The sequence below is a fragment of the Mus musculus genome, chromosome 19, assembly GCF_000001635.26.
Source record: "Mus musculus strain C57BL/6J chromosome 19, GRCm38.p6 C57BL/6J".
Classification (NCBI taxonomy): Eukaryota; Metazoa; Chordata; class Mammalia; order Rodentia; family Muridae; genus Mus; species Mus musculus.
The window spans coordinates 4,601,797-4,620,968 of record NC_000085.6 but is presented as its reverse complement, the minus strand read 5'-3'; the positions used below and the strand labels follow the sequence as shown (position 1 = coordinate 4,620,968).

The 19,172-nt window shown below is 56.2% G+C and overlaps 2 protein-coding genes across 5 annotated transcripts in view; one reads left to right on the top strand and one right to left on the bottom strand.

Annotated features, from left to right (window-relative positions):
* The window catches only part of Pcx (pyruvate carboxylase), a 111,281-nt gene that overhangs the window by 784 nt on the left and 91,325 nt on the right, over nt 1-19,172 (bottom strand). For all 3 annotated transcript variants that reach the window (NM_001162946.1, XM_006531678.4, NM_008797.3), the window contains 17 exons: nt 18,920-19,104; nt 18,594-18,759; nt 18,350-18,495; nt 18,094-18,211; nt 17,758-17,909; nt 16,386-16,504; nt 13,275-13,437; nt 10,923-11,105; nt 3,245-3,389; nt 2,915-3,004; nt 2,449-2,827; nt 1,771-2,011; nt 1,400-1,649; nt 945-1,189; nt 676-855; nt 354-602; nt 9-149 (listed from right to left, as the gene is read on the bottom strand). In NM_001162946.1, coding sequence (NP_001156418.1) covers nt 9-149; nt 354-602; nt 676-855; nt 945-1,189; nt 1,400-1,649; nt 1,771-2,011; nt 2,449-2,827; nt 2,915-3,004; nt 3,245-3,389; nt 10,923-11,105; nt 13,275-13,437; nt 16,386-16,504; nt 17,758-17,909; nt 18,094-18,211; nt 18,350-18,495; nt 18,594-18,759; nt 18,920-19,104 — 3,152 coding nt within the window. The remainder of the gene's footprint in view (nt 1-8; nt 150-353; nt 603-675; nt 856-944; nt 1,190-1,399; nt 1,650-1,770; nt 2,012-2,448; nt 2,828-2,914; nt 3,005-3,244; nt 3,390-10,922; nt 11,106-13,274; nt 13,438-16,385; nt 16,505-17,757; nt 17,910-18,093; nt 18,212-18,349; nt 18,496-18,593; nt 18,760-18,919; nt 19,105-19,172) is intronic.
* Nucleotides 5,302-9,185, top strand: Lrfn4 (leucine rich repeat and fibronectin type III domain containing 4). 2 transcript variants are annotated; one of them, NM_153388.4, is made up of 3 exons: nt 5,302-6,006; nt 6,455-7,813; nt 8,331-9,185. In NM_153388.4, the coding sequence occupies exons 2-3, from the start codon at nt 6,465-6,467 to the stop codon at nt 8,890-8,892; spliced, it is 1,911 nt and encodes a 636-aa protein (NP_700437.2). In that variant the 5' UTR covers nt 5,302-6,006; nt 6,455-6,464; the 3' UTR covers nt 8,893-9,185. The 2 variants fall into 2 exon arrangements, with proteins under 2 accessions (NP_700437.2, XP_017173631.1); XM_017318142.2 differs by having other exon boundaries at nt 5,316-7,813.

The following is a 19,172-nucleotide window of genomic DNA, read 5'->3' as shown; positions in this document are numbered from 1 at the left end:
CACTATACCTTCATGGCCTGGGTGTCTTTAACCAGAATGGATCGAAGCTGCCCATTGAGTTCAAAGAACACCTGCCTCTGGCCAGCACGGTTCAGGTCGCTTACAGCCAGGGCTTTGATGTGCAGGGTCTTGCCCCGTTCCAGCTCAACCTGCAGGGAAGGCAGACCACAGGAGGCAGAGTAAGTCATGACCACAGGCCCCGAATCCCACAGGTGTGAGGAGAGCCCAGCCCTGGTCACACAGGACTGTTCCTGCTCTCCAGCTCACAAAGCTGTGCATAGCATTTGGGAGCCGTATGGCAGGGCTACTGTAGGCCCTGGGGCTGAATGAAGACAAACACAAGAACCACTGACCTCAAACTCCTCTGCAATTTTGGGTCCTTGAAGAAAGAGACGAGTATTAAGGCTATCCAGGGGGCCGAAGGTAGCCGTGAAGTCTTTGAATTGAGCAAAGACATCAGGGTACATGGCTGCAGAGAGGACGTCCTCTGGGGTCACCTCCTCCCCATGCCTATCAATCAGGTCCTTCTCCAGCTCCTTCAGGTTCAGGGGAGGGAGGGAGGCTCCAGGCCGCCCCTCTATTCTTGGCAGGTCCTTTAGCACCTGAAGAGCAAGCAGAGGGTCAGGCCAGGTTCTTGTACTCAGCCCCTGTCTCATCATGATGCACCTTCCCTACCTTAGAGCGAAAGGGCTCAGGGAAACCCCCATGGGGAATGCCAATGTAGCCCTGCAGGAACTCCACCACAGAGCGGGGGAAGGACAGCTCTTCTGCCTGAGCTTCTGCCTCTGCCCGGCTCAACCCATTCTGCACCATGAACTGGGCCAGGTCCCCCACAATCTTGGAGGATGGTGTCACCTGAAGAGAAAAGATCTCTGGTAATAAGGATGCTAGGCCCAGAGGCAGGAGCACAGCGTGCAGGGTCATTAGGTAAGGACCCTGCTCACCTTGATGAGGTCCCCCAGCATCTGGTTAGCCTCCACATAGGCCTTCTTGACCTCCTTGAACTTGGAGCCAAGCCCCATGCTATGGGCCTGGAAGTGCAGGTTGGTGTACTGGCCCCCTGGAATCTCATTCTCATACACGTCGGAGTTGCCAGACTTCATGGTAGCCGTGCAATCGAAGGCTGCGTACAGTCCCCGAGCCCCTTCCCAGTACTCACTGTAGTCAAACACACGCTCCAGGGGTACCTCTGCAGGGAAGCTAGAGTCAGGAGAGCTTGGCAATGTTCCAGTACTCCCAGGGGTCCTTTCCAGAACTCAGCGTTAGCTCAGATCTCATCTCAAATTTGGGTGGGAGGAGGCAGCGGCCAGGCCAGAGTGAGGCATCTGACTGCCAGGCTCCGCTGGGATTATTCATGACTTTGAAAGGGGCGTGGCCCTAAGTTGTTCCTCTGTCCTACCTGTGTCCAAAGGAGTCCCTTTGGTACAGGCCACCAGGGCCCCCATGCTTGGCTGTGAGGTCATCCCAGACATGGAGTCTACTGCCACGTCCACAACATCAGCCCCTGCTTGTGCACAGGCCAGCATGGCTGCCACACCTGCCCCTGATGTATCATGGGTATGGATGTGCAGTGGGAGGTCGGGGAATCGGTCCCGGAGGGAGCTGACCAGCATGGTGCAGGCGGCAGGCTTCAGCAGGCCCGCCATGTCCTGAAAAAGTGAAGAGGAGAAGGAATTATGGTGAGGAGGGACCTGATGTGTTCCTGTATTGTAGGCCACAGTGGGTATCATGGGAGGGTGAGAGGAATAGACAGGTAAAAGGCCCTGGCACCTTAATGCACAGGATGTGAGTGCCAGCTCGCACCAGTTCTTCAGCTAAGCCCATGTAGTACTCCAGTGAGTATTTAGTGCGACTAGGGTCAGCCACGTCCCCCGTGTATGAGATGGCAGCCTCCACCACACCCCCAGCACTGCCTGCTGCTTCCATGCCCAGCAGCATGTTTGGCAAGTAGTTGAGGGAGTCAAAGACTCGGAAGACGTCCATACCATTCTCTTTGGCCACCTCACAGAACCTGGCAGGTGAGAAAAATAGGTGAATTCTTCCTGACTTCCTGTACCTCCTTCTCTAGGTCCTGGCCCCTAGGGAATGAAGTCTGGCTTGGCAGGGGAGTGGGTATTTCAAACTGTGAACAAGGCCTTTTCCAGGACAGCCTGGACCAAGTGACTGGCACTGGCAGAGCCATCCAGCCTGGCTGAGCCTGGAGGACAGTAAGATTCTTAGCAAGGAAGGGTAGCTGAGGAGAACACTTGAGCAGAGAGCCCTCAGGCCCAGTTTCAACCCCAGTTCCGTGCTGTGACTCCTGGGACAAGTCCTCTCTCTCAGTGTTTGCTGCCACAGAGACCCAGAAGCCCTGACGGCTCTGCCTCTGAAATTCTGTTTGGTCCCCAGAGGATACAGCCAAAGACTCTCTGGAGCCCACTGCTGTGGTCTCGGCAGACCCAGGCTTACTTGAAGACCACGTTGTCAGGGTAGTTGGTGTAGCCCACAGCATTGGCCCCCCTCAGTAGCATCTGGAACGGGATGTTCGGGATAAGCTCCCGGAGCTCCTGGAGCCGCCGCCAGGGGCACTCGTACAGGAAGCGCATGGCAACGTCGAACGTGGCGCCTCCCCAGTTCTCCATGCTGAAGAGCTTGTTGAAGTTGTGGGCAACATAGGGCGCAATCTTTTTGAGATCATGTGTGCGCACTCTAGTGGCCAGTAGTGACTGGTGGGCATCCCGGAAGGTTGTGTCCATCAACAGCAGCCCCTGGTGATTCCGCACAGCTCGGGCAAAGCCCTCTGGCCCTTCTCGCAGAAGGATGTCCCTGAAACCAGCTGGAGGTGGGCCTAGGGTAGACAAGAACATCAACGCCTATCTTACGGCAGCCACCTCCCACTGTCCCTTTGCGATGTTAAAAATGGACCTCAACCTACCTATGGGCACCACAGGAACAGCAGGATCCACAGGACTGGGGCTCACATTGACAGGGATTGGAGTGGTAGGGCCATTCACCATGACATGTCCTGGGGAGAAAGTGGGCACTGGGTCAGGGCTGCTCAGAGGAGTCCAGGGCAGCAGTGTGAGTAGTGGGTTCTGGGAAGGAGGCTTTCTCCAGGACACCTGGGCCTCTTGGGTCTAGGCAGTGGAAACCTAATAAGGGACATGTGGACAGAAAGGAGGGTGCAGGACCTTAACAAGGGCAGGGGTACAGGGTGGGAGATAAGAAAAAGTCAGCAGGAAAGAGAAGGGCAGCGCAGGCAGACCGAGGTAATGTAGCAACTTCTGGGCCCGGTTCTGTGCAGGCCGAAGCTGGAACAGCTCAGGGTTCTCATCGATGAACTGGGTGTCCACTGTGCCTGCCAGGAACTGCTGGTTGTTGAGAACATTCTGCAGGAAGGGGATGTTGGTCTGCAAGACAGAGGCGGAGGGGTCACTGGGCAGCTTAAGGGAGGGAATGGGAGACTCGGGTGCTCCTCTGGAGCGCTGAGGCTTCCCCCACCTCACCAGCATTCCGGCAATCCCTGGAGTTGCCAGGGGCTAGACGCACACCCTCCGCCTTTACTCACCCCAGAACATATGCCAATGCCATCCCCTTGTGATTCAGTCCACACACTAAGATCTAACACCTCCCAAGGCCTAGAACCTAGCTCCGGGAGCAGCACACACCACCCTTTAACCCCTGCCAACCACGCTTCTTGAAGCAATTTTCACGAGGCCACCTCCTGCTAATTCCAAAGGCATCCTCCCATCTTCTTGCTAACAGCTCCCACCTAGACACTCTTTCCTGACCTCTTCTTCTACCCTTCCACTTCTCACATGCTATTGTCCTTAGGATATCCTGATCAGGACCTGCTGCTCCTATGACAGTCTCTGTCTCTGGAGCCAAGTGGAACCATCTCTAGTACATCTGCACTCCCCATGGAGCTCAGCAAGCCCTGCATCCCATGCTCCCAGCCTATCTGCCAGATGGATACCTTGCCCTCTACCCTGCCTACCCATCTTTTCCTGTGTGGCTGGGCATGCTGGACCCCTGTCTCATGACCAATCCTGTACTCTTAATCTCTTCTGCTCAATCCACACATTTCCCCCAAGCTGCCTCTACACAGTCACCCTTGCCCACCAGCTTCTGATAGGAAGTCATTAATGATTACAAAGCAGGACCCAGCTATCTGTGTGGGTGTGTGGGCCTTGCATCTGCTCGTCTCCTGGAAACTTGCCCATGCACCCTCCCCTAAAAGGGACCAAAGCATGGCACTTAACTGTAAAGCCATCTGAAGAACTGCATAAGGGTGAGAAGGACCCTCGAAGTCCCCAGCCACCACGCAAATTCCTCCCCTTTGCGACTACTGGACCTCCCACCATTGCCTCTGCTGGGAAGCTCCCTGGCAGTAGGAATGGGGCCAGGAACCACCTGGCTCCCACAACAGGCTACCACATGGCAGATACTAGAATACGTGTATATTTGGAGTGAATGGAAACTCTAGAGAAAGAAAAAGAAGTACTTGCCACCACCTCATATCACAGATGACCAAAGATCCAAATTATTTTTGCAACAGCTGGGGTGTCCCAGCAACAAACCAAGCATTGGCTTCCAGCTGCAAGGACTTAGGCCCCTCAAGCTGCAGGGTTTCCTTAGGTGTGAATGGTACAGGCAATTAACAGCCCTGGGTCTCCATGAGAAAAGCGCTTCTGTAGTTAAGTAACTTGCTCAAGGCTGGGCAGCTGTACCAGGCAGGACTAAAATCCAATCTCTTTCTCCCCTAGTTCCTGCCACCCACGCACTCCTTAGAGTCAGGTATGGAGGGAGGGGAAGAGCAAGATGGGGTCCAGGTAGCCTGGGACGAGAAGATGCCCCGCAGGAGGTGGTAACTTCCTGTCCCAACTAAGTGAAAGCACTCCTGGGAGACAAACACGATACCCAACTTGGTTCTGAGTCCACCTCACATTTTAGACCGTTCGGACTACACTCCCGAGGAGGCGGCCCCTCTGGAAGAGGGAAGGCGGAGCTATGACACGGAGAGGACCACTGACGCACAGCTTCAAACAGCGTGCCACAGCCAGCCTGCTGGGAAACCGCGCAGCACAGACCAATCCAGCCGGAGGCGGAGGCCGGTTGGCTGGGGAGCGCCCGGCAGGGCGGGAGGGAGACCGAGCAGAGAAGGGAGGGGCGCGGTGGGGCGGGGCACGACGCCAGTCCCCTGGCCAAGCCCTCAGGCCCCACCCGCAGAAGCCCTGTTGGGGGCGCCACCCCAGCCCGCACCCCCCCCCCCAAAGGGCCCGGGCCTGTGGGGGATTCTTCACGTGACGCGGTGATGCAGAACGGTTGTGACCTTCAGTGTGTGTCTGCGAACGCGGGGGTCCCAGTAACAGTGCGGGTTTGCACCCGGCCCTGCCCGTGGGTGCGGGGACGTGTGGGTGTGTGGGCATATGTGGGCGTGTTGGGGAGGGTGCCCAGAGACATGTGACAAAGACCCGTCTCTGGGAGATGGTAAAGAGGCCTAGAGCTGGCGCTTTGTCTGGTTGTCTGCAGAGCCGCGGCGCCCGCCTGAGCGGTTGCAGGATGCTTGGGCGCCAGGGTGGCCGAGGGCGCGCGCGTCCGTGCCAGGGTGAGTGCGCTGCGGCAGCGCCGTGGGGCAGAGCGGAGGGTTTGGCTGGGCCTCGGGCGTGACTGGGCGCCACCCGTGGGCGCTGCAGTGGCCGCGTGTCCCCGTGACCTCCCGAGCCCGGCTGGGGCCCGGGTGGATCCCTGTGCCCCTCCCGGTCCACCTTCCACGTGCGTGTTCGCGGCGCGCGCGTCCGCCAGCGCGCACCCGCCTGCCTGTCGCCGCCGCCGCCACCGCGAACGGCGCGGAGAAAAGGTGCCGGGAGCCGAGAGAGCCGGGGCCGAGGGCCCGAGCGCCATGGGCCGGAGGGCGCGCGGCTGGCGGGCCCGGCCTCGCCCCCGCGAGAGAGCGGCCTGGAGTCGGCAGGGGCCGGCTGGGTCCGCGGGGAGGCCAGCCCGCGCCCCCTGAGCGACGGACACCAGGTGAGCCCCCCCTCCCCCGCCCCGACAGGGCTCAGAGGGAGGCCCGCCCGGGGAGGAGCCACAGTCCACGCCAGGGATTTGGGGGACGCCATCCTCAGCCACGAAGAGGAAGGCAGGGAGGGGGGAGGGGGCTGGCCATTCCAGAGGATGCCAGAAGGAAGTTCCCGGACCCTCCCTGCTCTTGGCCCTCCTCCACTTCCTGCCTCAGGCCTCACCTTGTTCCCAGTACCTGGACTCCCTTCAACTGCTTGGGAAATGTGACCTTTACTCTGGGGGGCCCTAGTCTGCAGCCCCAGCCATCTTTTCTCCCTGGGGTCCTCTGTGAGCCTCTTACCCAAACCTTCCCCAGTTCAGACTCTGGAAACTGGTTCCTGGGACTGTGCCCTGGGCACAAGTGGGCACGTGCCCTAGCCCCACCTGTGCCTGGGGCTGCGGCCCTTTCCCACAGGGCACTCACCATGGCCCCGCCGCTCCTATTGCTGCTGCTGGCCAGTGGAGCCGCTGCTTGCCCGCTACCCTGTGTGTGCCAGAACCTGTCGGAGTCACTCAGCACCCTTTGTGCCCACCGAGGCCTGCTGTTTGTGCCACCCAACGTGGACAGGCGCACAGTTGAACTGCGCCTGGCCGACAACTTCATCCAGGCCCTGGGACCACCTGACTTCCGCAACATGACAGGGCTGGTGGACCTAACATTGTCTCGAAATGCCATCACCCGCATTGGGGCTCGCTCCTTTGGGGACCTGGAGAGCCTGCGCTCCTTGCACCTGGATGGCAACAGGCTGGTGGAGCTGGGCAGCAGCAGCCTACGGGGGCCTGTCAACCTCCAGCATCTCATTCTCAGTGGCAATCAACTGGGCCGCATCGCCCCCGGGGCCTTCGACGACTTCCTTGACAGTCTCGAGGACCTGGATGTGTCCTATAACAACCTCCGGCAGGTTCCCTGGGCTGGCATAGGCTCCATGCCTGCCCTGCATACCCTGAACCTGGACCATAACCTCATCGATGCACTACCCCCAGGTGTCTTTGCTCAGCTCAGCCAGCTCTCCCGCCTTGACCTCACCTCCAACCGCCTGGCCACCCTGGCACCTGATCCACTCTTCTCCCGAGGCCGGGATGCTGAGGCCTCACCTTCTCCCCTGGTGCTGAGTTTCAGCGGGAACCCACTGCACTGCAACTGTGAGCTGCTGTGGCTGCGGCGGCTGGCCCGGCCCGATGACCTGGAAACCTGCGCTTCTCCACCAACCCTGGCAGGCCGCTACTTCTGGGCAGTGCCTGAGGGAGAGTTCTCCTGTGAGCCTCCGCTGATTGCCCGGCACACACAGCGCCTGTGGGTGCTAGAGGGCCAGCGGGCCACCCTACGGTGCAGGGCCCTTGGTGACCCTGTACCTACCATGCACTGGGTTGGCCCTGATGACAGGCTGGTTGGCAACTCTTCTCGAGCCTGGGCTTTCCCCAATGGGACCCTAGAGATTGGGGTGACGGGCGCTGGAGATGCAGGAGCCTATACCTGCATTGCCACCAACCCTGCTGGTGAGGCCACAGCCCGAGTGGAGCTCCGGGTACTGGCCTTGCCCCATGGTGGGAACACCAGTGCTGAGGGGGGCCGTCCTGGGCCTTCGGACATTGCTGCTTCTGCTAGAACTGCTGCCGAAGGCGAGGGAACTTTAGAATCTGAACCAGCAGTGCAAGTGACGGAGGTGACTGCCACCTCTGGCCTGGTGAGCTGGGGCCTGGGGCGGCCAGCTGACCCAGTGTGGATGTTCCAAATCCAGTACAACAGCAGCGAGGATGAGACCCTCATCTACCGGTGAGGATGGGCCTTGCACACGCCCTTCAGCCTGCTTTGTTCACTGCGCCTCCCTCCCTGCTCAACCTGTATCCCCAGGGTCTGCCTGTTCCCCCTCCAGGCCTGTGCCTGCTCCTCTACTTTAAACTCTTGGCTTGGGCAGAGGAATGTGGCTGCTTTTAAAAGGGGTCTCAGGTAAGGCTGTGTGTGCCAGCCTTCCTGACCATCAGTGATAGCAGCTTGGGTGTCTGCTAAAGCACCCGACCCCCACCCCGGTATTTCTGCCTCTGTTTGGTTCCATCCCCTCCCCCTACCCCTCTCACCTGAGGCCTATGTCTGCACATGCCCCGCCCATCTCTGCCCTGACACTGGTGTGCACATGGATGCCTGCCATTGCTTCTGCTTTCCTGAGGGAGCACAGGCCTGTGTGTATGGACAGGGCCTTACAGGCCTCAGGGGCTGTCCAGGGCAAACCTGAAAGATGGGGATGGGGGCTGTACCCCACCCTGGGGCTCTGACCACCTGCCCTTGCCTGCAGGATTGTACCAGCCTCCAGCCACCACTTCCTGCTGAAGCACCTGGTTCCCGGTGCTGACTACGACCTCTGCCTGCTGGCCCTGTCACCTGCTGCTGGGCCCTCCGACCTCACGGCCACTAGACTGCTGGGCTGTGCCCACTTCTCTACGCTACCAGCCACCCCCCTGTGCCATGCCCTACAGGCCCATGTGCTGGGCGGGACCCTGACTGTGGCAGTGGGGGGCGTCCTAGTGGCTGCCTTACTGGTCTTCACTGTGGCCTTGCTGGTTCGGGGCCGGGGAGCTGGGAATGGCCGCCTCCCACTCAAACTCAGCCATGTCCAATCCCAGACCAATGGTGGCACCAGCCCCATGCCCAAGAGCCACCCACCACGGAGCCCTCCACCCCGTCCTCAGCGCAGCTGCTCCCTGGACCTAGGAGACACCGGAGGATGCTACGGGTATGCCAGGCGCCTGGGAGGAGCCTGGGCCCGGCGGAGCCACTCTGTACATGGGGGGCTGCTGGGAGCTGGGTGTCGGGGGGTGGGGGGCAGTGCGGAGCGGCTGGAGGAGAGTGTGGTGTGACAGAAAGGGCAGCCTCTTATGTGCCCTGAGGAAGGAGCAGTGCCACTGTTGGGCCCAGGTGGCAGCACCCAGCCTGGGTGGGCAGCACGGCCCTGGGTCCCACTCTGCTTTTTATCCTCAGTACCTCAGGCCCCCATGTACTTGGTGGGACAGCAAACCCTTTCCTTGGTTTTGGCCTCCAGACTAAAGGGACAGGTCCCACCAACAGGTGCTCAGAGCCACCAAGGCAGGGGCTGCAGCCACCAAGAGGGAGTCTTGTTTCTATTTATAATAAAATTGTTGGGGATACTTCAGTGTTGGTTTTTCGTCTCATCCTGCTTGGTCTCTGAGAGGGAGGAAGGGAGGCTGTTAGGGGTCCACAGGTGAGCATAGGTGTCAAGGCTAAAACCACCAGGCCCAGCAGAGATGGTTCTCATAGCCTAAGACTCCCAGCTAGTCTATGGTAAGCCCAGAGTAGCAGTCAAGAGTTGGGGTCTGGTGTCTGCTGGCCCTGCCAGAAGGCAGGCATCAGTCTAGGACCCTCTGGAAGGCCCTGTGCTTCCCTGGGCCTGAGTGAGATGGCTGTTCTAAGATGTGTAGCTCTATGTTAGGCTTTCCGGGAAAGCTGACTTCAACCAGCTGATGAGAATGCACAGCCTCTGCTCTGCTTCGATGCCTGGCTGGGCCTCACAGTGCTCAGATGAGTCCAACGTGGGCACCCAGTTGTTTACTGAAAGTGCAGTAGATACTGGCAGCTGAGCAGCTTGAGCAGCAGCTACTGTGCCCACAACTGCAGCCAAGCTCTCACACACCCAACCTCCTGACATCATAACAAACCGTGTGTGACCTAGAGAAATGCTTGCAGGACATAAGCAATAGTTGGGAGACAGGAGAGGGCAGACACAGGGTAGGATGTGTGCAGAAAGGGGACAGGAACAGGCCCCAGACCTGTAGTCATGAACCCTACTGTCGCTGCTCTTACGACTACAAGAGGATGCTGGGATCTTGAAGTCACTGTGGTACAGGACAGGCGTGTATGGTTGCATGGCTCAGGGTACCTGGCACAACCTCAAACCGGGACAGCCCAGCGTATACCCCCACAACCCCTCCCATCCCTCATCAGCCAGAGGAAAGCCAGGTCCCAGAGCATAAGGCAGTGGATCTAGGATGTTGGGAACTGATTTTGCAGCATACCCCTGCCCCCAGTGGAGCCTGTAAGCTCTGAATACCAGAAGGTTCCTAGCATCTAGGAACCCACTATCTTTCCCAAGATTGGCTGTAGGAGACAGGCTTCTTTGCCCTACCCCACTGGACAGGCTCAAAACCTTCCTCTCACAAGGTCTTCCTAAAAGTCTTTGAGCCCACTATGGTCACTGACAGAACCTGTGAACAGAGAGGAAAATGACTGGCCACTGTGGGGCCAGCACTGGCACAGCGGGGCCATAAGCCTCTAAGCTTTAACAAGAATAAGAGGACTGTAAGCGGTCAGCACCCAGCTCTGCCCACACAGCCAGAGCACCCACGGGAGCCTCTGTTAGAGGAGGGAAGAACTCAACAGGGGCTGTACCTAAGTGTGCCCCATCTTACGTGGGCAGGTGCTGGCTCAAAGGACAACAACATTTCTTGGCTGTGAATATGTAGCTGCAGAAACTAGTTACAGAAGTAGCCCAACGAGGAAGCAATAGGCACCATGAGGATCTTGTTACCGTGCAGAGGCCCAACCACTGTGGCTAGAGCCCTGACCCTTGCTATTCTGAAGCACCTGCCACTCTAGATGCCAGGAAGCCAGGATTGCTGGGAGCTGGCAGAGCGTCTGAGCTTCTTTGTCAGGGCTAGAGCTGTCACCCAGGAATCCATACTTAGTCAGAGACCCAGCAGGGCCCTGGCACCAGCAGTCTGAGTCCAGCCAGGAGAGATTACTGTGCCACTGAGGCTGAGAGCCACTTAATAAGAGTAAAGCAAGAGCGAGGCAGACAACACACCTGCCCCTCGGTAACACCCGACCAAAGGGCCCACTGTGGGCAAAGGTGGGGGACAGCGCGACATCTCACCTTTACACCTCGGACACGGAACTCGGCCAGGGCTCTGCTCATCTTGGTGGCAGCTGTGGGGTGGTCTTTGCCGTGTGCAATGACCTTGACGAGCAGAGAGTCATAGTGGGGCGATATGACAGCGCCCTGGAATGCAGAGGCGTTGTCCAGGCGGATGCCCATGCCCTCACCACTCCGGAAAACCTGTTGCCAGAGGGAAGCGCAAGTCAGCGTTGGGATGGAAACTGGTCCCCGGAGCGCTGAGCTCCAGGGTACCCAGACAGCCCATCACTGACCAGTCAAGTTTCTTTCTACTTCTGCCAACAGACCCAGGCTCCAGCCCTTCTGAGTCCTATGCATTCATTCTTGTACTGCAGCAAGGAGGAGACAGGGGAGGAGTGCCCAGCCCTGCCAGGCTCCCAGATCATGCTCAGCCCAGTTAGCAGCTCAGGTGGGAAGGGCCAGAACCTGACCTTTCACCACCTGCCTGACAACCCTCCTTGGAGGCCCATCCTGTGTCCTCCATCGTTCCGGAGAAGCACACACAGCAGCTCACTGCAGCAGAGAAGTCCCTGCCCAGATGGCGCTGGGTCACACACACAAGTGCACAGGCCACAGGCTGCTAGCAAGGAAGGAGGTGGGCAGGCTGACCGCGGAAGGATTCCACTGCTTAGATTTCCTTTTGGTTTTGAGACAGACCAGCTTTTTTGTAGCCCCGCCCAGCCTTATAATGTAGCCTAGGCTGGCCTTGAACTCATGATGAGCCTCCTGCCTCAACCTGGGTGCTGAGATGGCACCACCACACCCAGCTGGGTTTTTTTGTTTGTTTGGTTTTTATTTTTTGGTGCTGCTGCTGCTGTTGGTAGTGGTGGTGTTTAATGTAGAGGGGAGGGTGGGAGAAAGAGCAGGGGGGGTGGGAAGAAGACTTGGAGATGAAATATGCACAATGAAGGAAATGCATCCAACCCATCCAGGGAGCGCGAGAGGCAAACAGGGAAAGTAGCAGATACAGACGGCCGCTAAGGGGTTGGGTGTCTGGGGTCACTTAAATTTGCACACACAGGTGAGTGCTCATGACAGGCATGGGGCAGGTGGGAGATCTAAAGTTCACAGAGAAAGTGAGGGAGAAAAGAGGCCAGAGGGACTGGACTGGGGACACCCTCAGCATCTACCCTTCTGCTGCTAAGGACATAAGCTGTGTTCAGTAAAGAACTTCATGCAATATTTAAGGGTGGACACTCAACTGTGTGCAGGAACTACCAGCTAAAAATACCCTGTGGTGACCATCTCGAAAGCCAGCCCCTGGCTGTGAAGGTGGAGGTGGAGAGGTACAGTAGCCCAGCAGCTGGCAGCTGAACCCGGGTGTGTCAGCCAGCGAGTCCAGAAGACAAGCCTACCTGCCCTTCACCCTCCTGATAGCTACTTCCAAAAGTCTGTCCTCTGTTTGCCCTGTCCTAAGATCTGCTAATTCCTGACTCCCTGTGACACCAAAATTGGAAGTATAGGAGAGCCAGGGCTATAGGGCAGCACCAACACAATGCTGCCCCACCCGGGAACTCAGAAATGAATGCAGGTGGTCAGCTATGGTGGCCCTTGGGCCCTCAAGGTCATCAGAACTGACCTAGCACCCCAACCCTGCCTCATACTTAACCATACTACTTTTGGACATTTTTGCAATTCTGGCATCTGGTTTATGCTCATATTTGACATCCTTGTATCCTGGACACCAGTGCCAACCCTACTGCCTCTAACTGCATCCTGAACTTCTATCCTGCATCCCCTGACCAGTAGACAGTGCTACTGACATGCAAGGTGAGGGACCTGGCTGGAGCCACAGACTGGGAATGGAAGGGACAGAGGCAGCTGAGCCCAAAGGCTCTAACCCTGACAGGGGAATCGGCAGAGCTGAGGTAAACTGCTCCTCAGTGCGACCCACTGAAGAGATCCTTTGCTTACTCCCGAGGGACCTGCTGCTTCACTCACTCTCCCACAGAGACCCCAACCCTCTTTTTCCCTACAAGGTCCTGCCTTGCCAGCTACCCCTCATCTTTGACAGAAGGCTGGGTAGAGGATCAGCCACTCTGGGTTTGTCACAATGAGGCTTTGGGTTTCTAGGGCACCAGGACCAAAACATTACATGTGGGGGCTCACAACGATCCCCTAAGCTGGTCTGTCCCTATTCCCAGGTGATCTGCTGACTTTTTGCTAGGTTTCCGTGGAACGTTCTTCCCTTACTCTAGGACAGAACTGGGTTCCCATGTATTCTAAGCCAGCTACAACTGGGCCCCTTGGTGATAACCTGGGCACCATGAAGAAGCAGCGAAAGATCTCAGCCCAGACTGGAGCGAGTGTCACACTTGAAATGTCACCTACCTCAATGCGGCCGGTGTCTGGCTGGAAGCTGCGTGCAGGGTCCTCGGTGGTGACCCGACACTGAATGGCACAGCCATTGATGCGGATGTTCTCCTGCCGCAGGCCCAGGTCAGGCAGGCTCCGGCCTTCGGACACGTGGATCTGAGCATGGACCAGGTCCACACTGCCAATGAGGAGGACACCAGGGAAGGAGGAAAATGAGGTGAGGCATGGAGGCAGGGGTCTGTGATTCACAGGGCCAGTGCTGCTGCACCCTTCTCAGCCCAAGCAGCCTGGGCTCTACCTGATGGTCCCACAGTTTACACTCTTTCCCCAGCGAGTCCAGAAGACAAGCCTACCTGCCCTTCACCTTCCTGATAGCTACTTCCAAAAGTCTGTCCTCTGTTTGCCCTGTCCTAAGGTCTGCTAATTCCTGACTCCCTATGACACCAAAATTGGAAGTATAGGCAGAGGTTACTGTCACAGGATTGGGACATTCACTCTTGGAGAATGGGGGCTACACTGTGTGTGCAGGCAGACTGCAAAATAGGAATCACAAGGCCAGATATGTCAGTATGTGCCTGTAATCTCAGCATTGATAGGTACAGGCAGGAAGATTAGGAGTCCAAGGTCACCCTTGGCTATTTAACAAGCTTTAGGCCAGTGTGGGCCCCATGAGACCCTATCTTAAAAAAAAAAAAAAAAAAACCAAACAAACAAAACAGAATCAAAAGGCAAACAAACGAAGACAGGGAAATGTATTAGTTGGAAGCCTGCAAGGGTAGACCTCAGGCACATGTAGAGCAGAAGGCGCTCCCTGTTTACATGGTTACATAAGACTACCCTGAGCCACTTTGCCCCTTCTTAGAATTGGGAACAAAACACCCATGGAAGGAGTTACAGAGACAAAGTTTGGAGCTGAGACGAAAGGATGGACCATCTAGAGACTGCCATACCTGGGGATCCATCCCATAATCAGCCTCCAAACACTGACACCATTGCATACACTAGCAAGATTTTGCTGAAAGGACCCAGATATAGCTGTCTCTTGTGAGGCTATGCCAGGGCCTAGCAAACACAGAAGTGGATGCTCACAGTCAGCTATTGAATGGACCACAGGGCCCCCAATGGAGGAGCTAGAGAAATTACCCAAGGAGCTAAAGGGGTCTGCAACCCTATAGGTGGAACAACAATATGAACTAACCAGTACCCCCCAGACCTTGTGTTTCTAGCTGCATATGTATCAGAAGATGGTCTAGTCGGCCATCATTGGAAAGAGAGGCTCATCGGTCTTGCAAATTTTATATGCCTCAGTACAGGAGAACGCCAGGGCCAAAAAGTGGGAGTGGGGAGAGGAGTGGGGGGGAGGGTATGGGGGGACTTTTGGGATAGCATTGGTAATGTAAATGAAGAAAATACCTAATTAAAAAAAAATAGAGAACTTAAAAAAAAAAAAGACTACCCTGAGCTACGGCCACTCTTAAGAGCTGTGAGCACAGGCCCTCCAGGTCTAACGAATCGTCTCTAAGGCTCATGACTAGTACTGTACTGGCAGACTGTCCTTAGTCCTCAGTGTCACCTGCAAAGCACAGTGGTAATAATGGTCACCATGGTACCCTCAAAAGGTCACTGACCCTGCTTGCATGGTGGATCTCCATGGTAGTATTCCCCATCAGAGGAGTTGAGGGTCAGACAAGGCCACAGCTAACCAACCCTGCACATGGCTTAAGGTGTGGGGACCCTGATACTGAGCAAGCTAATCTTGGTGAAGCAGCACCAGGGAACTGACTAGAGAACAAGGCTGGAGCATTACTGTGACCCCAGCTCTGACTCTAGGGAGTCAGGCATCTGTGGGCAAAGACAGCCGCGTGGGAGGCAGCATCATTAGTCTTGAGTTCGGCCAAGGAGAAAATGATCAGGAATGTTCCATGGAAAGGTGGACTGGTCCGATGCCCAAGATTAATATTTACAAGGCTCAAAATATGTATCTTGAAATAATGAAAACAATTTTCACAGTTTATAAAATAAGTAGATTTTCTTTTTAAGTCCATACCCAAAGCTTGTAGGAAAATACACTGGTACAAATCTTATAGGAAGCTGCAGCTTACATTTGGACAGATGTTTATAGACATATCCTGAGCCACAAAAGCCAGAACAGTGCACTGTCCAACAGGAAACAAGATAGCTGAATTATTACAGTGCAGATAGTAGAACAGTCTAGTGCTACTAAAAGTGCTCACGAAGAATAATGTCTGGGGGATGCCTTCAACAAATAGCAAATTTTGTTTTGTTTTTTTTTTGAGATAGGGTCTCTGGCTGTCCAGGAGATCACTATGCAGATAAGGCTGGCCAGATGTGCCTGCCTCTGCTGGGATTAAAGGTGTGAGCCACCATGTCTGAGCAAATAGCAAGTTTTTAAACAAGAATAAACATTGCAGAGGCTGCGAGATGGCTCAGCAGCTAAGAGTGCTGGCTGCTGCTGAGGACCTGGGTGTGGCTCCCATGGTGGCTCATAGTGCTCTGTAACCCTAGCTCTGGGGGATCAGATATCCTCCTCTGGCCTCTGTGGGCAAGCATACATATAAAAATAAAATATATAAATTTTTTTAAAAAGTCTATCTAAGGGGCTGGAGAGAGGACTCGGCGGTTAAGAGCCCTGGCTGCTCTTCCAGAGGATCTGAGTTCAATTCCCAGCTAGCACACAGCACTCACAACCACCTCTACTTCCACCCTGAGGAACCTAGGCTTTCTCCTGGTCTCCATGTACACAGTGCACAGACACGCCGCGGCAAACATTCATACACGAAATAAAAACAAATCTCAAAATTTGTTTTAAGTCTATCTAAAACATCAATAGCATCTCTACAAGCCTTGGATTCATCTGAAAAATGGGGTGATGGGCCCCTTCTTCACAAGTACAGCCCCGAGAGCTCCATGGAGTGCCTGCACCCTGGGATCCTCATTATGAGGTAAGCTCTGAGTTGTTTTTATTTTGTGTAAAATTTTTATATTAACCATATAAAACCCTCATAAGATTTTTTTTAGTGAAGTCCCTAGGTCCACTAAAGTAAAGGCAAGTGAGCCTCAGCTGCCGCCTCCAGGAGCCCCTTTCCCGCCCTGCCCTGCGCTCACTCTGTGATCTCCTCGGTGACCGTGTGCTCCACCTGCAGGCGGGAATTGACCTCGATGAAGTAGTGCTTGCCGTGCTTGTCCACCAGGAACTCCACAGTGCCGGCGTTCTCATAGCCTACCTGCAGGGGTGGCCCGTAAGCAGAGGTTCCCAGAGTCAGGGCTGTGCCACCCGAGCCTGCCCACCACAGAGGTTCTGGAACAGAACAGCTTGTGGCAACCCAGCCACCTACCCTCAGCTCCCCCCGCAGTGGCCGCAACCCAGAATATACCTCCACCCCTACACTCTACAGTCTCAAAGATCCCAGGAAGCTACTAAGGCCAGGCTACCCGCAGCAAGTCTAGGTGAAGCCATCCTGGAACCACCTCCACTGTTGCTGTCCCAGCAGCCTCTTTGGCTCGTGTCCAAATCCCTTCCAGCCTCTCAGACCTGCAGTCCTGGGCTTCCCAGCCCAGCTCTCACTGCAGAAGTCCTTCCAGGAAGCTTCCTCTTGTGCTACTCTGCCTCATCCTTATTCTGGCCACCACCTCGAGCGATGTCACTTGAGGACGAGCGACGGTGACACTAACATGGACTACAGCCCTGCTTTCATTCTGCTTCTAGTCCTTCCAGAGCAACACGACACTTCCCTGGGCTCCGAGCTCATATGATTGGTCACAGAGCAAGGCCAAGGTGAGGCTGCTCCTCCGAGGCAACCCTAGCTCCACCAGACCTCACAGAGCCTCTGCTCACATTGCTGAGCCTTGTCTCAGAGCCACTCTGTCCCCACTCTCCATAGCCTCTTCTGAGCCCTGGCTGCCTGCACTGAAGGCCATGGGGGCTCACACCTGGGACAGTGTGACATACCTGGGGGTAAGAAGTCTAAGGGAGGTGGGTATAGGAGAGAACCTGCTGCCATGGTGGGGGCTTCTAGGCCAGTCAGGGGCAAGTCATTGCTTACAGACACAGCTCCCACCTCCACTCCCCAGGATCTACTCCACCAGCTGAGCAGAGACTGTCAGAGACACCGTGATAAGGAAATAGATTGTTCTGCAGCCAAGGTTAGAAGCCAGTGAGGAGGACACACCTTAACTCTGCCGGCATATGAGGACTCTCATTTCCTTTACAGTGATCACAAAAAAGTGAGCTTATATAGCAAGAGAAGAAAAATGGCGAGGACACCTTTCTCTTGACCAAGCATCTCTACTCCCAGTGAGCATCAAATCTGCTCTCACTTCCTCCAGCCTCAAGAGGATCTCCCCCCCCCCCCCCCCCCGCAGGGCCTACCCTTTCTTTCAACAGGCTGTCTACAGGGAGTTTCCAAACCCCCAAGCCGTGAAAGACAGTAAGAAAGCTTGCAAAAATGGGCTCATGTCCCTGGGAACATGTCCTCACCTGCTTGGCAAGTTTGACAGAGTCACTGGTGAGACGTGAGCGAAGTTGGGGATCCAGGTGGGTAGCAGGGGCGATCTCTACCACCTTCTGGTGCCGACGCTGGATGGAGCAGTCTCGCTCGTACAGGTGCAGGATGTTCCCATACTGGTCCCCTGCGCAAACAAGAGACTGGGTTCAGCTTTTCCTAGAATCCAGGTGACTCCTGTATACCCTCTGACCCCTCGGGCCACCTGACTTCTGCTCTGTCCCAAGTCCCCTGGAAAGGCTGTCCCAAAGGTGGCTACTGTAAACCGGGGAGATGTAGGCTTCTGCTGTTTCACACAGCTCCCCACTCACCTAGGATCTGCACCTCAATGTGCCTTGGCTTCTCAATGAACTTCTCCACAAACAACGCTCCATTCCCAAAGGCTGCCAAGGCCTCGGAGTAGGCCCGGGTGTAATTCTCTTCCAACTCCTAGGAGTACAGACAAGGCTGGGCAGACATGGGGCCAGCTCTGTGCCCTCTGCTGACACCTCTGTACACTTCCCAGAGACCAGCACAGGGGCTGCCAGCCCGGCACCGAGACCTTGGCGTACGTGCTGCCCTGCTTACCTCATAGCTATGCACGACCCGCATGCCGCGGCCCCCACCTCCGTAGGCGGCCTTGAAGATAATAGGGAAGCCGTAGGTGTTGGAGAACTCATGCGCCTCGTGCAGGGAGCTGATGGGGGAGTCCGTGCCGGGGACCACTGGAACGCCTGTCGGGAGAGGACGGGGATCTCTGTAACAGGCAGAATCCTCACGCCATCTTGTCACAGGCCCCTCCTGCCAGCCCCTAGGAGGGCCTGTATTTCACCTGCAGCGATGGCAATGGCCCGGGCTTCCACCTTGTCTCCCATCTTGCGGACCACCTCTGGGCTTGGACCAATGAACCGGACTCCAGCATCTTGGCAGGCCTGGGCAAAGTCTGCTCGCTCTGAGAGGAACCCATAGCCAGGATGCACCGCATCTACACCATTTTCCTGCAAGGGGCAGGAGAAATGCCTGGTTACCTTCCTCTCTCTCCTTTTCCTTGCTGGGATCTACTCTCATCCCCCTTGTTCACAGATTCTGCTGGTGGGTGTGGATGTAGGGCGCAGCACAAGATCCTACCCAGCCTCAGGAAACCCTGGCATCTCCTACCTTGGCCACCTTGATGATGTCTGGAATGTGCAGGTAGGCCTGCACAGGTGCCAGGCCACGGCCAATAAGGTAGGCTTCATCAGCTTTCTGCCTGTGCATCTGCCCTGTGTCCTGCTCCGAGTAGACAGCCACTGTGCGGATACCCAGCTCTGTGCACGCACGAAACACTCGGATGGCAATCTCACCTAAGACAGACAGGGTGAACAGTTAGACTCCTGGGTCCTGAGAGAAACACAAAGGAGACGGGCCAGGC